At 40.8% G+C, this 19,058-nt stretch overlaps 1 protein-coding gene across 1 annotated transcript in view; it reads right to left on the reverse strand.

Annotated features, from left to right (window-relative positions):
• Positions 1–6,044: 6,044 nt before the first annotated feature.
• Positions 6,045–19,058, reverse strand: part of kif5ab (kinesin family member 5A, b) — a gene marked incomplete at both ends in the record, with an annotated part of 61,474 nt that continues 48,460 nt past the window's right edge. Inside the window, 10 exons of the mRNA XM_083971972.1 lie at positions 6,045–6,144; positions 7,261–7,288; positions 9,363–9,427; positions 10,311–10,584; positions 12,170–12,389; positions 14,652–14,756; positions 14,931–15,002; positions 15,115–15,175; positions 15,684–15,785; positions 17,907–18,016. Coding sequence (XP_083828098.1) covers positions 6,045–6,144; positions 7,261–7,288; positions 9,363–9,427; positions 10,311–10,584; positions 12,170–12,389; positions 14,652–14,756; positions 14,931–15,002; positions 15,115–15,175; positions 15,684–15,785; positions 17,907–18,016 — 1,137 coding nt within the window. The remainder of the gene's footprint in view (positions 6,145–7,260; positions 7,289–9,362; positions 9,428–10,310; positions 10,585–12,169; positions 12,390–14,651; positions 14,757–14,930; positions 15,003–15,114; positions 15,176–15,683; positions 15,786–17,906; positions 18,017–19,058) is intronic.

Raw genomic sequence — 19,058 nt, forward strand, 5'->3', positions numbered from 1 at the left:
GTGCTCCCTGAAACCATGACAACTGCTGTAATTTAAACAATCTGGATTTTACAGCAAATATCGTATTCAAATTAAATTGTGTATTTTTTGAGCACTTTGAATTTTAGAATGTATCTGTGTTTTTATAGGGTCCTGCTTGTAATTTAATTCTGCTCTGCATCTTTGATGTTTCTGCAGAATGACAATAAAGAGAATCTTGAAACCTTGCATTAAAATTACTTTTTGTGCACACCACTTTTAGCACAGAACAGTATAAAACTACACAGAAATTTGCACTCAAAGGACAGAATATGTTATTAATAATCTATTATATAGCCTATGAGAGTATTAAACTAGACATTTGTGCTGGAACCTTTTCTCCTCTGTTGTGCTCTTGTGTGATCTGTGTTGAGGACATCAATGTGTGGGCTTTGCCTCACAGGGAGAGGGAGGAAAACACACATTGGCCAATAGTGAGACGGTGACATTCAACCAAAACAAATCAATAAGTAGAGCAGCCCAGGACACAGAGGTAGAGGGAGCAGGGACCTCAGACAAAAGTTACCAAGAAGATATAATGCTTGACTTTGCTCTTCCTGTTACTTAACATTGCACTGTCTATAATCAGGAGTGAAAGTAATATAATGAAGAGCTGATTTATTGACAATGTGTTTTTTTCTTCTTCACATAGAAATGAAAAAGAAAACTCTGTTTCAATGTAATAAGAAGGCAGTCTAATAACGATATGTACACAGGTTCATCTTTATTGAAAGAAGTTTTTATGAGATAACAGTACTGTTTCTCAGCAGCTACAGGAGAGTACTGCATGCACTAGATCACACGCCATAAACAAAACCAGTCAACACACATTTGTACAAACAATACAGACATTTGCCTCTGTCTTTTTTTTTTTTTTTTTTAAACCACTCTCATCTTCTATTTCTGTATATTTAGGCTACAGTATCACACATTATTGACCTTGCCAGAATATTTTCAGATTGATTACAATTACTGTCAGACGAACAGAACAATAAGACTTGAAAATAAAATCCTCACACTCAGTCGTCTCAGTTGGAAGTGCATGTCAGAAGAGTAGTTATTTTCCTTGTGGTTTTCACTCACGGCAGATGGACAAGAAAAAAGGCCATTCACATTCAACTCAACGGTTTCTATAGGTTATGTAAACACACTCAACCTCAAAGATAATGTAAAGTCTCTTGAGTTCAGTGACCTTTACTTTTTTTTTTTACTCTTTGGAGATGGGCGAACAGCTACAGTGTTGGATACTCTGAGTAAAAAGTGGACAACTGAAAGCTTTGAGAAAATAATATTATAAAATGCCCCCATGCATTTATAATGAGCCCCAGCAGAATGAAAACAGACATTGTTTTGGTAAAGTTTTAGATTTCCACCCACACTTTATAGTCTAATAGTTTTGTATATACAGGGAAGCAATAAAAACAGCAGGGGAAGTAGAGTTAATGTGACAGTATAAAGGGATAAACAGGGATAACAACTTTGAGCTTACGAGGGCGTTAGTAACATTATTGAACCGTTAATTGTGAAATACAAAGTTCATTTTCAAAGGAACAAAGTAGGAACAGTACTTTTTGAATAGTTGGGGAACAGAAATGTACTTATTATTATTACCATTATTATTATTATTATTATTATTATAGTGAAATACACGTATCTTAACTCTTAATTGTGAGTATTATGGGACAACATTCAATGTCTATATATGACATTTCATATTAAAGTTCATAATAGGGTTTTGTTTTCTATGATTTCATTACATAGCTGTTATCAATGAACAGTTTGGCTTCCCCTGTATGTACAGTACTGTACTTCATTATTTACCACATGTACTGTTTGTGCCAAGTCATTGAAGACGTATTTGCAGTGTGATTTATTTTGAGGTCTCTCAACACAAATTTATGTTTCTTCCCTGTGCCCAGGCACCCAGTAAATATTTTATGAGCCATTTGCAAAGCTGTTATCCAGTGCATCACTGATCTGTTTTGTTGTGAAAGTCAAAAAGCTGAGACAGCTCAAGATCTCCCCCAATGTACACACACACACATACGTGCTCGTACACACACAGCCTTGACTCTCTCATCCTGACTGGTTGATCAGGTGGAGAGAGTGGAGCGACTGACCATCAGTGTGTCAGTAGACAGTCAGTCAGTCACCTTATCTGCTCAGATAAGTCAGACTGTACCGGAGCAAATACAGGATATGTCATATATTTGCATTTTGGGGTCAAAGGTCAGGCACCTCATTGGCTAATGAGGTGCTACCTAGTGTGTGTGTGTGTGTGTATCAGAGGGATAAGACAAAGCAGTATCAGCCCTTGATAACCTATAGTAACCCTCGGTTCCCGTCTCCAGCAGAGCTTATACATGTACATGCAGCAAAAATCCTGCTTCAATGACTCAATACAATCAGAGCTTTGGTTTCAGTCTGTGGTGGTTCACAAAGAAGCGTGGGATTAGTCATCTCCTAAACCAATTCATTTTGGAGCAGCAGCTGCTCACGTGCACCCATTTTCATTCAGTGACATCACACTGGAAATCTGAAATCCTTACCACTCTGAAATACATGTCACAAAAATACATAACATACATGAAAAGACCAAATAAATAAACATTTCAAACAGAGAAAAGGATAAATATATATTTCTTTTTTCAAACTAGAACTAGCTGTATAAAAATAGTTGCTACACTTTTTTTTTTTTTTTTTTTTACTCTGCCATGCTCTTGGATGACATGACAATTTCTGAGTATGTCACAGATGATCCCTGTCAGGTAGTGTTTTTTTTAGGGAGAATGTACAGCTTAGAAATCTCTTTCCTTTCACACAATCAGTCTCTTCAAAACAATCACAATTCTTGTTACTTATGGTTCAGATGCAGTCGCTCTTCAACCCAGTTAAAGCAAGTGACGCGTCACAAAAGGCAGACATACCGTGAGGAGCAATGTTAGCTGCTGAATATTTGAGTATTTTATTTTAAGCAACTTCTTCATGAGCAGGAGGGTTCGTCCTGTTCTTGGTGTGATAGTCACGCTACGTGATGTGAAGCTTGAAGATTCAAAGGGTTCCTTATGAAAACTGTGATCTACAACTTGCCAGAGGACGGCTTGATGTGACACTGTGCACATTAATGAGCCACACTGTTGTGTTGTTAATATGTGTCAACAAACAAAACAACAAAACATGGGAACTGCAGTTTTACTCTGAGTCAGTGCCACATGCACCATGGTGCTGCTGGAAATGCTCACCACAGCACTGAACATCTATTAATCCCTGGCTGGAAATAGTCCTTAACAAAATGCACTATAATTTACTGCAGTTTGAGTAATCCTTGCTAAAAAAAAAAGAAAAAAATATATTCTTGGCCTGTTTTTAAAAATTTATGTCATCGGCAGGAACAAACAGGCTAAAGGGCTGAGAGCCGCAGACAGCCTGGGGGAAGTCAGAGGATGTGAAGAAACACTAAGGTTTTGTTGGATTTTGTTTTTTTCTTGGAATTTGTTGGCAATAACAAAGAAGATTGTTGGACTTATTGTTCACGCACAACTCATTTTTAAGAGCATTTATTCCATTTGCACTAACTCACAGAGGCTCCTCTGCACTGGTGTTTAGACTGGAACATTTCATGACAGTCTCGGTTTCTTCTGTTATTTTCCAAGAGAAGCTGAAGATCAACGTGACAGATCAACATGCACGGTTCAGCTATAAATATGAGTAAAGTGGCTTCAAGTTCACACTGTTTCCATGTTGTTTAACACAGTTGAAGATTTCTGATCCAAACTCATGTTTAAGAAGAATAATGGTTCGGTTTACCTCCTTTTATGTCCACTGTGATATGGTCACTGCGACAAACAGCACAGACTAGTGGTCGCCTACATCACTGCACCTTCTCTTCCCCATCTATCTATTTGTGGTCCCTTTGTATTCCAAGTCATCGGGGAGGAGATGCAAGGTGTAAGCTGCCAGGTCAGGTGTCTGAGATGCAGTTGCTTGCCAAAGTGATAACACACACACCCCCGCACATCATTGTACAGGAAGGAGAATGGGTGGCAGAGGAGCAAGCAGGAGGAGGAAAAGGGACACGGGAGATAAAGGTCTGTTTACAGGAGGGGATGGGAGAGGAAGGGGAATCAGGGGGGACTGTGATCGGCTGCATGCAGATTTACAGAGGAGGCTTCGGAAAAGACGCCCGCCTGGAGAGAGAGAGAGAGAGAGAGAGAGGGAGAGAGAGAGAGAGGGAGAGAGGGAGAGAGGGAGAGAGAAAGAGAAATAGGAAGTAAGAGCGGCAGTCAGACACATTTGAGAGAAACAGGCAAAGCGAAAGATGGCAGAAAAGAAGAGACAGCAGCCAGTGAGTCATGCCAACATCGCCAGAAGGAGCACGTCACAAGTCATTTTATTTCTGGTTCCTACACTGAAACTTATGCTGTGTTTGAAAACTGAAACTCTGGGGCCACATTTGGACTTCATAGGATGTAAAAACATATATTTACTCAGCAGAAAATTCTGTAATAGTCTGAAAAATGAGATCGATCATTTATACAGTATGTCATCATATAAAAGTTACAATGTGGTACTCTTGCTGTGATATTTTAAAGTTTCCCATTGAGGCCAATTCACTCTAACAAGTGAATTTACTTCAGCCCCTGACACCAAATATATTGGTCTGAAGATAAGACAAAGGGAGATTTTTCTCAGATGGGTCTTTCCAGGGGCAGCGTGTGTAACATTGTATAATCTTTAACTCTCAGCTGGGATTTATGAAATAATCCCCCCACCGCTGAAAAAACTGAATGCTGATCTGAGACAGATGCTGTTTGTTGGGTGTTTTTTTGAAAAATGTTTCACACTGAGTGTAGGTATTTTTAGTGTGGGAGGCCCCTGGAAAAAAATCTCTTCTTTCATCCTGGCAGGCTTACAGCTGTAAAGTCCTGGAGCAGCAGAGAGATGAGCCCAGACAGCCTCTAAACTCATAGTGATGTTTCATAAGACCGGGTCTACAAGCCTGAAAATAATACTCCCAATATAAAAACGGGTTATTGTTCTTCATCCTTTAGATTTGAGTCATATCCGTGGTCTCCTCGGAAAGGTAACTCTTTAAATTTTACATCCTAATGGCCACTATGACTATAGGAGATGTTGCACTAAAGTGTGACAGGCAGACTTGTAAGGATTTTTTCGTCTGACCTATTCTTTTCTATAAAAAGGGAATATAGATCATGTAATAGCGATACATTTTCTGCAGGAAATACATTAGAGCCAGAGCCACACGTCTATACCAACTGTATGAACAACCGTAGTAATACTAATACTACTACTAATAATAATGGAATGCCTATGGGCAAATTTAAGCTTTCGGGTTGTAATTTGTCAAGGTTGTGTGAAGACTGCATGCAGTATAGACCAAAGCAGACCTGACGCACCATTTTAATGCCCGGGGTCCTGTTTCAATATGCAGGCTGCAGTTTGCAACATTAATTTCCATCCATCCATCCATTAACTATATTGCCTTTGATGGTTGCAGAGCTCCATTTCCTTGTTAACACATTGCTCTAATCAAAACAAACGGCTTATATCAGACCAATACATTAACATCAATGAGTCCCGCTGGTATTGCAAAACCTTCCACAATTTGTAAGATACAATCAAGTGAGATTTGACGTAGTTAGCATGGGAGGAGGGTTAGGACATTGCTTTTCTGAAATGGACTTGTGTTTTTCTCGGATTTCTATTCATATTAAATTGAATTTTATATGTGGTTACTGGCATCTTTTTAAGTCCATGTTCTCAGGTGCACTCCAAATAGACTGACAACCAAAACTAGCAGTTTGGCTCCCTTAGTTTTATCTGTAAGGTTTCCCGTAGAGTGCAGTGTTTATAAAGGTAATATTGCAGAACTAAGGGTAGATTCAATGGAGCCATGCTCTGATTTTTAATTGGAACACAATTGGATACGTTTCATGCATCTGTTTTCTGTAACAAATAAATCACACTGACTGGCACGTGTCTGTGTTCTTACCTGCTCTGGACTATTAGCTGGCTGAGGTCTCTGGCTGCAGACTGTAGAGTTTGGCAGGACCCTGATTGTCACAGACGTCAGTTCTGGACACAGAATTCACATTCAGACACATGCTACCCAACACAGCAGAATCACAGGCGGCCGTAGCAGCATCATCACCACCACCAGCGGCAGCAGCAGGAACAGCAGCAGTAGCAGTGACAGCAACAAGGGGGCAGCGATGGAGCAGAGAGACACAGCAGTGAGGGAGGCAAATCAGTGAGCTTACAGTAACTGGTCTTAAAACACAAGGGAAATCAGTGCATGCGGGGTGAATGTGGCAGTGCCATCTTAAATCATGTTCTATACATACAGAATCAACTTAATTGCTTTTAGCTTTGACATTAATGTAAAACCAGTCATTTATAACTTAGAGGTAGGCTACAGTACATTGTGTAGGAATTACTCCCATCTAGCGTTGCGGTTGTAGATCGTAAGCAACTCAATCCTATTTTTCATGCTGCATTCACGTGAAATTGGGCAGACGGCAGACGGACGACAGCTGCTGCACGTAACGGCATAAACAAGCCTCTATGTAAACAAGTGGTCCGTCAGCACGAGGCAAAACAATACACGTGACAATATGTTGTCATGACGATGTGGTATTGTTTACCTGACCCACGTTTTACCGGCTTTCTCTCCACTTCTGTGACTAAAATGACATCTGGTTTGTTAGCGACGGCCGTCTGCCCGACTGCAGGTGAATGCAGCATCAGTGTAACGCTCCATTCCTCCTCACTGCGTTACCGCGGTGACTTTTCACAAACGCCACCTCGACCTGAGCCGACAGCTCCGGTGTGAACGTAAAAACATGGCGACGCCACATGGCAGCCAGCACCGAGCTTACCCGCTCCATGTAGATATGAATGATATGAACGGCAAATTCAGAGCTGAAAGGAACACTTCAGTTTGTTGATGGGGGGGATTACTGATGAATGAAAAACATGCTTTTGAAGGATATAATCGATTTGTGAATAGATAACAGGAGAAGTTACACAATGTCCCTTTAAATAAATCATTTTAGGAACTTCAGTTAAAGCCAAAATGTTGCTGGTTCAGAACAGGCGACTACAAATCAACCCCAAAATGAATCTGTTCCTATGACAACATGAAAGCCTACAGCAAATACAGCAACAGAGAGCAGCAGGTGTTGTGCAGTAATCAAAAAGGGTGCACGGGCATGGCCTTACCTGTTGTCATTGATATCTGTGGTGTTTCCTGTGGACAGAAAGAGGTGCATGAGGAGGCAGGCAGGTGCACAGTGAGGTGCACAGTGAGGGGGTCGGTGGTGTGTAAAGTTGGGAAGCAGTGGGTTTTATCACAGACACATATGGGTTTAACTGAAACAGCCCAAAGCAACTGGAAACAGATGACTTTGGAACAAGCAGCTGCATAATCTGTCCTCACATAAATTACCAAATAGGGCGTTTGTCAGTGCATTTAAAAAACAAACCATATGAGCATTTTATAGATCTAAGACAACAAAAACTAGTAAAAGATTGTCTTGGGTAAAAAAAAAATAAAAAAAATAAAAAACACGTCTTTGTACCTTTTGTAACCATCCATCACCTCTTCTATTGCTATGTATGGACATCATACATGGACCATAACTCGTTGGGTGAACAAATGATCCATGCTGTCATGGAGACATTATTTCCACAACTGTGACAGGTTGCTCATAAACATGGGCCATTTTACACATGATAAATGCCATTTCTTTGATGGGGAAAATGTCACTTCTGCTACTCGATACTATCGGTGTTACACCTAATAGCAAAAATAATAAAGTACCATGAGTGTTAGAAGATCCCATATAGAGATCTTCCTCGTAAAGCCTCTTAACCTTCTTTACAGTTAGACCAACGGTGCAGCAGAGCAGCTCTTTAGACGGGGAACAGGGTCTTCCAGGATGGCTCTGTTTGTAGTGCTAAGATCATTGTTAAAGTCTGTGGTGGCTAATGAACTGAATTAATGCACCAATGTGTTTTGTGCTGTGTTAAATGTCTTCCTATCTCAAGCAGCCAGTGGATTTGTACAATTAGGGAGAGGCCTGCGCTCTCCCTAAACTCTCTCCTATGAATCCATTACACAAAATATTCACTTGGCGTTTTAACATGACGCAGCGTACTGACACCCGGACATAACCAAGTTTCCGTTGGCAGTCAATCTACAGCAAGTGAGACGTGTGCGAATATATTCGTTGTTATTCATGGAGGCAAGTTTACAAAAAATGTGTGCAGTTTGATGAGTTGGCTACTATCGAGGGACCTCATGCTTGACTGGATTATAAAACTGGTGCGTTTAATCTCCTAAATAGAAAAAAAAAATATTGTGACAGTTAATGAAACTCTGACCCCCTCCCTCTTGAAAAAAATGACAAAAAAATGCAGAGCCAACGTCTCAACAGAAAAAAAAAATGGCGTACAGAAGATGCAGGCTCTTATTGAAATTGATGGAGCAGTGTATCTCGACTTCAGAGAACATTACAGAATATAAGAAGTAAATCCAGCCTGATTAAATCCTTTAAGGGCTCACTGAGGGCAACATCAGTGATATCTAATATTTAATAAAAGGCAAGAACTGTTGCAGCGGGCTGACATATTGGCTCCAAGACTGTTTCTGATTTTTATTGATATTCCTGGAGAGTCAAAGAGGTGTGGTGGTATTACACAACTCTACAGCTGTCATCGCTGGGTCAGAGGCTGAGGTGTGCACTCAGCCTGTCTGGCCAGCTATCTGTCTGGCTGAGTAATGACACTGGCAAGACTAATCTATCTCCTCCAGAGCCCTGTTGCTGATAGACAAAAACACACACACACACACACACACACACACAAATATAAAGGTGCACAAAGTCTCCAAGCAGCACTATGGTATCTCATAATTAACTGTTTTTTTCTTGCTAAGTCTTGATCACAGTCTGCGTCCTACTGATATATGGACACTTTATCCAAAGAACATTAAGTAACATTGAAACCTCCTCCTCCTCCTCCTCCTACTCACTCATCAGTGGCCCAGAATTACAGTTAAAATATTCTGACTACAAGAGGTAAACAATCAAAAAAATAAAAAAAGGAAGCAGGTTGAGTTGTTATCATAGCAGTAGGGTAATCACTGTAAACTGGTTTAACAGCCAGCACTCAGTGAGAGTATAAAACAACATTCAAACATAATGACTGGTAATGATGGCAAAACAGCAATCACTGAAATAAGGGGTCATAAAAAATAAGTGAATTTACCCCCCACTGATCATGATTATAACATTTCTCATTATTTTAACAGGCTGCCTCACCGTTTTCCGAATCGAGCATCTCTGCAGTGCTGTTGCCTGCTTGGCTTGCGGGTTCAGCTGGGAGCCTGCAAACAGCACAAAGTGACTTGTGAGTCAGTGTAGCTACGGCAGGTCCGTTTCAAAATCTTATATCTTTTAGAATTAAACCTAAAATAAAATTGCACCTAAAATCTACAGCACATTTTGTCAAATAACTTATCCTTGTCCAAGATTAGCACAGAAAAAAAGTCTTGAGTTCAAATTGTTTTGTCCTTACTGCTGCCTTGGGAAGTAAGTGCCAAGTTTGAACAGGAATTTAGATGAGATTGAAAGGACCTGAAGAAAACCTGTCCATAGTCAACTAGATGAGAAGCTGGAACAAGCTGGTGGGTGGACCTTGAGTTAAAATTATTCGATTGAACTAAACATCCAAGGTAATGAAAGTGGGACATGATTTAAAGGATTGGGGAAAAAGCTAATAAATGGACGTTGAGTTAAAGGGATTGTTCAACATTTTGGCAAATTGGCCCATTGCCATAATCCCTATGGTTTTAGGAGTAGGTTCATACTGTAACCTTTAATTATTATCGGTGCAAGCTATTTTTAGAACGGCAGAGCTGTGAGCTGCTCAGAGCTACGCTACGGAGGCTAATGGGATTTCTTGGTTTCCATCAAACTCATCAAATACACAATCCAATAACTCCAAAACGCTCTTGTGGACAAGTTGTGACCTGCACATTCACCACGCTGTGAGATAATAATGGAACGTTACGAGACGGAGTTAAAGGTAAAGGTAACGAACCTACTCCTAAAACTACAGTATATAGGGATTATGGCAATGGGCCAATTTGCTAAAATGTTGAACTATCCCTTTAAGATTAGTCCAAACAATTAGTACAGGTAGTGGTATGATAATGATATGCAGAATATTGCTCAGTGATCAAACACAATGCTACTGTGTTAACTCACATGTTGTTCTGAGTGGCATTGTCGTTGTCGTGTGCATCGTTGTTTTGGGGGGCGGGGTGTTTGACGGGGCTGTTCTGGTTGGAGCTGGCCTCCGGTACCCGGGGTTCATCGTCCTCTGGAGTTGCAGGAGCAGAAGGAGCAGAAGGAGCAGCTGCCGCTTGTTGGTTGTTACTGTTGTGGAAAGCTGCATTGCTGAAGGCAACAGGGTGATCGCTGTAGCCTCGGATGAAGAAGGGATTGGTGGGAGAGCAGTGGCCAGGACGCACAGGCTTGGCTGAGAGAGATAACAGAGGATTGATCTATTATTGATTGATCCATTCATCCAGAAAAGAACAAAACATATTTGTTTATGTAGAGGGTTGGTGCTTAACAGTCCACTGTGGCACAAAATAAAACCTTTTACGGAGAATATATTGGACAGAAAAGTATCCTAGTTGCTATGGTTTAATTTGTCAAATGATCTTTCAAATCAATAGCTCATTTTCTCTCATTTATTTCACAGAGGAATCAAAATGTAGAAGAGAAATCATGTCCAACCGAACCAGTGATGAAGTGAGTTAGTGATTAAACTGCTTTTCTAATCAATTTTTATTCTCTCAAAAGAGCATTGTTATTGTCTTTCATAACTTTTCAAATGCTGGAACGATCATGAATCAGCTCTCATTTTATGGCAACTTAACACTTTAATTTAACTTAATTTAGCACTGAAACATGTTTATATGTCCACAGGGGTGAACATGAGTCTCTGGTGGTTTCAGGTGCTGAATATAGAACGAGATTAAGTACAGAAAACTCTGTCACAGCGGGGACAGTGGCTAACTCCAGCAGGTGTAAGGAGTGATGGCAATCTGGTGAGGGGAAGGAAACATTTCTAAGAGCAGTGAGGGCAGCAAATCCAACAATGGACTTGCCTGTGAGGAATCACAACAGAGAAATGGAGGGGACTGTTGCTTCACGGGAAAAGCTTTTCTCTCACAGTGTATTGCGAGGAGCGGTATCAGAAGTGAAGTAGTGTTTACATGCGGGAACCTACAGTAACACAATGGGATTGTGGTGGAGAAAATTTACATTTTAAAATTGTATTTTATAAAAACGCTGCTGCAATAACTGATAGGAATGGTGCAACATTTCTCTTTATTTGTCTTGAATCTACAATGAATTTTCCAATCCCCTTGCTTTCGTCAGATTCATGCGATAAGAAATGTGGTTTGCTGAAGCTAAGGTTTGTGTTTGGGGGCATGTGTTTTGATGGAAATCCTTCTGTTGGCTGCAGGGAAATTAGACTGTACCACAGGTATTGTAAAATCAAATTACTTGAGATAAAATAAAGTAACAGAATTTTCAGTGGACTTGATCCTAGCATTGCTTCCACATGCACCACCTTCATTTAGGAAATGAGGAAAGGGAGCTAAGATGCACTGCTCAATGAATTTACTTCATTTTAGTGTATGACTCACCACTTTTTGAGGTGTACCGCAGCAGTGTGAACTGCTGTGATGATTGCATTTTATGTTTTCTTTGAAAAGTACTTAAGCAAATGAGAAAGTGAGAAGTGTAATTGGACTACATAAAATTAAATGGAAATGGTTGTTGATACAGTATGTGTTTGATCTGAATGTGGACTTAATTGCAAGACCAGGAAGGCAATAAACGTCCTCAACAGTGGAGCAGTGTAGGAACAGTATTTGAATAAAAGATGACAACATCCACCGATCAGACTGAAATAAATGGATGGATGCAATGGATCACTGCCCGCCTACCAACTACAATACAATACTTATCATTATTATCATTCATTCTTTCTGTATTCATCATTCATTCATTTTAAATCTGTGAATGAGGTGTACAGTATGTGTTACCTATCTGTGCGGCATGGGGCCGGCGGAAGGGATTGCGGGCCCTAATCATGACGTCTTTGATCCGCTCCACCTCCTGCTGGTAGCGGTGGCGGTCCTTCATGGCTCCTTCCTTCGCCTCCTTCAAAGCCCCTTCCAGCGCCTTAACGCGCTCAGCTGTAGACCTAAGACGTTTCTCCAGTTTTGGAAGCTCACAGCGAAGATCTGCATTGTCACGCACCAGCTGTAACACACACACACACACACACACACACACACACACACACACACACACACACACACACACACACACACACACACACACACACACACACACACACACACACACACACACACACACACACACACACAAGAACACTCAGAACCAGCCTCATCACTATTGGCAACATACACAGACTTGTGTAACAGTACTTTTCACGAAAAACTGATTTGGGTTTTTTCCAGAAATGATGGAAAGTAATTAACACTGATTAACTGTTCAGACACTAGTTGCTAAAATAATTCAGTAACATTTTATTTGACGCCTATCTCTGTAACGCATTAACCATACTCATAATGAGTTATAATGCAGTTATAGCACTGTATAACTATAGTTATAAACACTCATAAATGATCATACTCCTTTATAACAATAATCATAACACACTGTAAAGCATTTTATCATGACTTATAAGGTCAGGTATTATAATACATTACCAGTATTGTTAGTAATTCGCTGACAATGCCCACAGTATTATAACACTTGACCTTATAAGCCATTATACAATGCTCTATGATGTGTTCTGCTTATTGTTATAAACCCTTATGATAATTAATGATTGTTTATAATGATAGTTATACACGTTTATAAGATAATTATAACACATTATAACTATATTTATAATGTATTATGAATGTAGGCATTGTCAGTGAGTTAACAATTATAACATATTATGATACTTGACCTTATAAGTCATGATAAAATACTTTATAGTGTGTTATGATCATTGTTATAAAGCATTATGATCATTTATGAGTGTTTATAACTATAGTTATACAGTGCTATAACTGCATTTTAGAGATAGGCGTCAAATAAAGTGTTACCAATAATTCTATTCAACAACTTAACAGTGAGCAAAGAAGACACAACATAACTTTTTCCCATACAGTTTCACCGTGAAAGCACCTACAAAAAGGTGATAAATTGCAGTACATAATCTATTTAATAATCAACTCTATCAGTCAGTAGGGCAAAATCTATCCTGTAATGGAAAAATATTCCAGAAATGTTTTTCTTTATTTGTGTTAAATCCCATGGACCAAAATGAATGTGCAGATTTATTGATTTTACATCGCTGCACACATGCGCCTTATGTTTCCTTCTGTATATGGGAAAAAAATAAAAGTTAGTGATCCATGAGTCAGCACCTTGAACATAGACAGTGTGTTGCTACAGTACGTGATCATGGAACCTAATCCACACCCTGCAGAGATACTGAGTACAAGACGTGCAAGGTTTAGTAAACCGCTAAAGTTATCTAACAGGCATGGCTGGCAAAGGACTCAGGGGGATTGGCTCTGCGTGAGCATTGTTTTGTGGTGAGAAAGTAAGTGACGTTATAAGAGAAATCATCATCGTTCTATATGTGAGGATAGATGGATAGACAGACATTAGTACTATTATTATCTTAGCTGGTGCAGAGGAACTCATATGTTGCCACAGCGCACTGTCCACTGGCTGTCAGTGGGAGACTTAACGTTTTCCATTGGGAGTTTTCTGATTTATGGCCCTGACTTTGGTCTTATATTCCCACAGTATCAGCGGGTGGTGGATGGGATAGGGGTCTCCCAGCAGCCGCTTTAGGATTGGTTTTCTGCCTGACAAACTGCTGCAGTGCAGGGCTCACCAATCTGTCTGCCCGAGTATATGTGCCACTCTGCAGAGCATTCAGCACATCAACATTTAGTCCACTGCTATAGTCCATTTAATAACTTGAAATAAAGTGTATGTGTGTGTTTTATATTTTTGCACCCAAGGTAACCTTTCAGAGTCGTGTGTGTGTGTGTTTGTCGGCTAAAGAGAAAGAGACTGAGCATGCTTGTGTGCACCTGCATGAGGATGAATTCATTTCAAATCTGAGCAACAGTTTTATGGCTCTGTCTCCATGAAGGCAGCGCGGTTTAACACCTCCTGCTGCTCTGTTTTCAAGGAGACTTTCATTTGAAGCTACTGTAGCAAGATGATTGATGGTGCTCCTGTTACTAAAGTCCATAGGAGAGCGATGACAAACAGTGCACACTGCTGCGTTTTTTAATTTGGATTACTGTTTTTGTGCCCCCGTATATTCTATCTAGGCAAGACACTTCTTCCTCACTGCTGTGCCAAGCCTCCAGGTTGAGGTAAAGAGAGGCCATTTGTCCTTTTAAAGAGGTGGTGGTGAACAGGAGAAATGCTGTTCTCTGTCTATAAACCCTGTAGTTTTTTATATCTGCTGCTTGATGGTACCTGTTTGTGAACTTTTGTAAGCTGGTCCAGGTTGTTTTCAAGAAAGGAAATCTTCTGTTTCTGGGTGATATATCCCCCAGTATCATCAGGCTCCATCCCTGCACTCTGTCAGCAGAAACAAGACATCTTTCAGTGTTGTGAAAAACACCGAGGCAGGTATAAAGAAAGTCATTTTCCTATAGTCTAGGTAGAGTGGCATGTACTCTACCTACAATGGTTATATATGTGAGAAATTAAAGCTTTGATGTGTGTTGTGTAACTCCATGACGTCTGGCTTACTTTTCTAACTCGAGTCGTGAGGTCTTGAACAAAAAGCTTGCGGAGGTTGTGCAGCGTGTGGAGCTCACGAGCCTACAGTGTGAGGAGAGAAGGAAACGGTGCAGTCAAAACAGTTGGAGTATATTTAGTAGACCAGTGGCCTCTGATGGAGCCGAGTGAATCGTGACAGCAAATAATGACTTACAACAGTCTCCTCCAGCCCTTTGAGGTCCTGCTTTGACTGCTCGTGTCTCTCATTGAGAAATCTATAAACAAAACAGATAGAAAATTACAAAGGAAATTCTCATTACCCAAATAATTATCAAGTTGTTGCCAGGATAATTCATAAACAAAGAATTGATGCTGCATGCAACTGTCGGCCCCGTTTCTGGGTCGTTATCCAGCTGCCATCTGATGCAATATGCTGCAAAGGTCAGACAGAAAGGGGCTTATTAACAGCCAGCTGCTACCTTGTTTCAAAACCCAATAATGGAGACGCAAAATGAGTAAGACAGCACAAAAAGATAAAGGGAAATAGGCAAAGAGTGGGTTAACAGGGCTAGCCTCCAACTCATTTTAGCAATTATCTGTATAGCAGCTCAGTGTAAATAGAATGGCAGTCAGAGCTGCAGCACGAGAGGAAAATAAATAGACAAAAGGGAGACAAATGACAGAGAGACGTGGAAGATGTGAATCAGAATGGGCAGCTCGCCCCCAGGCTTCCATATGGTGAAGTGTTTGAAAGATGGCCAGGACAGTAAAGCACAGACTCACGTCAGCTCCTCCAGCTGCCGGCTCTTGTGATGCTCTCGGGCCCTGAGACGTTCAAAGTCATCGTGCAGTTGCTCCAACTCCAGCTGCTGCTTCTGGTTACAGCTAAAAAAAAAAGAAAAAAAAGTCACAACTGGCTCACTCAGGGGTTCACTTTATAAGTAAAAGAATCTGTAACAGCATTTGGAAATAGAGGGCAGCACCTTTGTATTCCACTTACTGAAACTCTATAGCCATAACAGAATCTAACCACTGTGTATTTTATCTACCTATGTAAAAGAAAAATCACAGGATGTCATCTGTGAGGCTTTCAGGTTGAAAAAAAAATTCAATTTCATAGGATGATTGGTACCACCTCACTGTCATGTGTGAATAAAGATTGTCTTTCCCCAAGTCTGAGGGGAGATGCTGTGCGCTGACTTTAAAAGCAGCAGGAGGAAAAGTGATGAAGAGACACTATTTCTAGGTGCAGGGAAAGGATTTATTTTTGCCCTAACATCACATAAGAGCACTTGCCACACATTTAGCAAACCACAGGGGTACACGAGTGACCAAAGTGTGTTATTAGGTCAAAACTACACTACTGTATGGGAGTGTCGGGTTAGGGAACAGACACGTACAGGTTTTAAAGACTATAGAGCAAATGTGCATATCTGTACTCACTCTAAATAAACCATTAACCATTTATTTTCATTTTTTCTAACCCTTCAATATTTGGAGAACATTTAGTGTATACATGCTTTTCCTGTCCTGTTAGCCGTCCTCTTCCTCTCTTGTGTTCGGGTCACCAGTGACCCGTTTTCAGGTTTTAAATTCTAAAATGCTCTGGTTAAAATTATTACATTTGTGGTGTTAGGGTCAATTTTGACCCGGTTATAATGATAAGAACAATAATTAGAGTTTAAACTGAAATCAAAGGTGCAAAACCAACCTTTTCATGGATAAGGAAGCCTAACAATGTAACCAAGAGATGAGAAACAAATGGAATGATAAATAATTGTTTTGCTGTGTTTTACAGCTGATTTAAGACTTGGGTCACAACCGACCCGAACACAAGAGATGGAAGCAGATAGCTGACAAGAGGAAGGTTCAATTGAAGCCAAGGGGTTTACTGACAAAAAAGACCCAGAGGCCCACATAAAAAATATTAAAACCAATATTTTCGTGGACAGGGAAGCCTGACAATGTAACCAAGAGAAGAAAAACAAATTGGATGAAAAAAATGTTCTTAGTGTATTTTACAGCTGATTTAAACTGACCCTAAGATGATAGCAGAAAGCTAACATAAGACAAAGGTTAAAGGATCTAAAGGGCCACCCCGCTCTTATTTCAGATGCTTTCCACCTCACTGACTCCCTCCCTCCCTCCCTCCATCCATCCATCCATCCATCCATCCATCCATCCATCCATCCATCCATCCATCCATCCATCCATCCATCCATCCATCCATCCATCCATCCATCCATCCATCCATCCATCCATCCATCCATCCATCCATCCATCCATCCATTGTCAAGCTGCTTATCCAAATCAGGCTGTGCAGAGCAGCTCCAAATCTTTTCTTTCTGAATCCTGTGCAGCTGCCCCCTTGGGTGTTTTAAACACTCCCAGGACAGCTGGGAAATGTACTTTAGTCCCTCAAGAGGGTCTGTCCCGCTGTCTGTCCCGCTGTCTGCTCCCAGACGGTCACGCCTGCTACAGAGTGTATTCAAAACAAGGCACCTGAAGGGGGGTCTCTTTTTCCACGGAGCCGGTCCGGCCCAGTGGCTCCTCATGCTGAGGTTCAGCAGCAGCCTGGTGCTCAGGTCCTCCCGCACTGCAGTTTCCTCACCATGTAAACCACCCACACATATTGATTCCAGCCCCTCCTGCAGCTACTAGAGCAAGGCTCATACTTTTTTAAGAACTCGACAACTGACACCATGTATCCCTGATTTTAGCATTTCACACTGCTTATGAGGGTAGAACTGAATTTCAGATTAGAGCCCAGAGGCAGCTGACAGAGAAGGCAAGGTGTCTCCCTCTGGAAACATGTACGACCTGCTTAGATACTGCCACAGTCTAGTCATAAATATGGAGGTACATATGCTTCTTCCATGATGTTGTATGAATTTTTATACTTTCTTTTCATTTTAATTGCTCACCCATCTCAGTTGTATAATACCTGTGTGCATTTCTTATATCCCTCCTATGCACTTTTAAGAATTTCAACTGTAAAATACTGACTCAGTTAAATTGTCGATGATCTTCTGCTTCTCATTGATCTCGTCTCGCAGGCGGCCAAGCTGTTTGCTGTGCGCCTCACGGTGTGACTCCATCTGCTGCTCCAGAGCCCTCTGAGGTATGAGCAACAAGAGGGGGTAAGAGACATACACAGGGTATATAATGAGAGTGAGAGAGAGAGAGAGTGCCCAGAGGTGGGAACAAAGGGAAAAACAAAATAACTACAGGAGAGAGGAGAAAATTACACACTCCAGTGCACATATGGACATGCAATGCCACGTAGGCACTCACAAACACACACACAAATACAATACACACATACCAGACTGTGTCACACACACTGCCATTGAATCAAGTGACATGTGCTAATGAAACTGGAGCATTTCACACACAAATACACACAACGACATGCACAAACACACTTGTGAACATGTGCACGAGTAAAAGCAGATAATGGAAAACAACAAACACTGCCAGTTGCACAGAAGTGTTCAGCACCTGAAAACTGCACGTGTTGCATGCTTAATTTAAGAATGGATTTATGATGAACTAAGCTCCAGCGTAAAAAAAAAAAAACCTTTAGTTCATCCTGTGTTAGTTGTTAGTTTTTGGTATGTTGGAGTTCGCACCTGTGAAATACAATATCACCTGGGTCCTGCATTGCTACATAATCTGATGGCTGCTTCTGAGAAAAGGCTGTCATGTATTAAAAACTAGTTACTGCATTACATCAGGCTCATGTAGCTGATGTTAATCTTCTGGCCCTCTGCGTTGTGTTTGGGTACAGACTGCCCCAGGTGGGGTTTGAACCCTGGTCTCCCCCAGGCAGGCGACGATGCAAACCGTTGTGCCAAGAGGTCAATGACCGCTTGGCAGTCTGGTTTGTACGTCCTTTACGGGTGAGTGAGTGCACCCGGACCCTCCGTTACACTCACATGGAGCATTTTCCGAAAACAAAAAAGCCCTGGTTATATTCCAGTACAGTCGTTGGTTTCTGGATTTGTGCCCAAAAATATGATAAAGCTGCCATCTATATATGTGCACTATGTGATACACACCTGGAAGTAACACAAACAGAGGTAAGGCTGCATGATGTTTTGTTTTTTTGTACCAACAATGTTCCTTTATGTCTGAAGAAAATGATTTGCATTTGCA

This window comes from Trachurus trachurus, assembly GCF_905171665.1.
Source record: "Trachurus trachurus genome assembly, chromosome: 5".
NCBI lineage: Eukaryota > Metazoa > Chordata > Actinopteri > Carangiformes > Carangidae > Trachurus > Trachurus trachurus.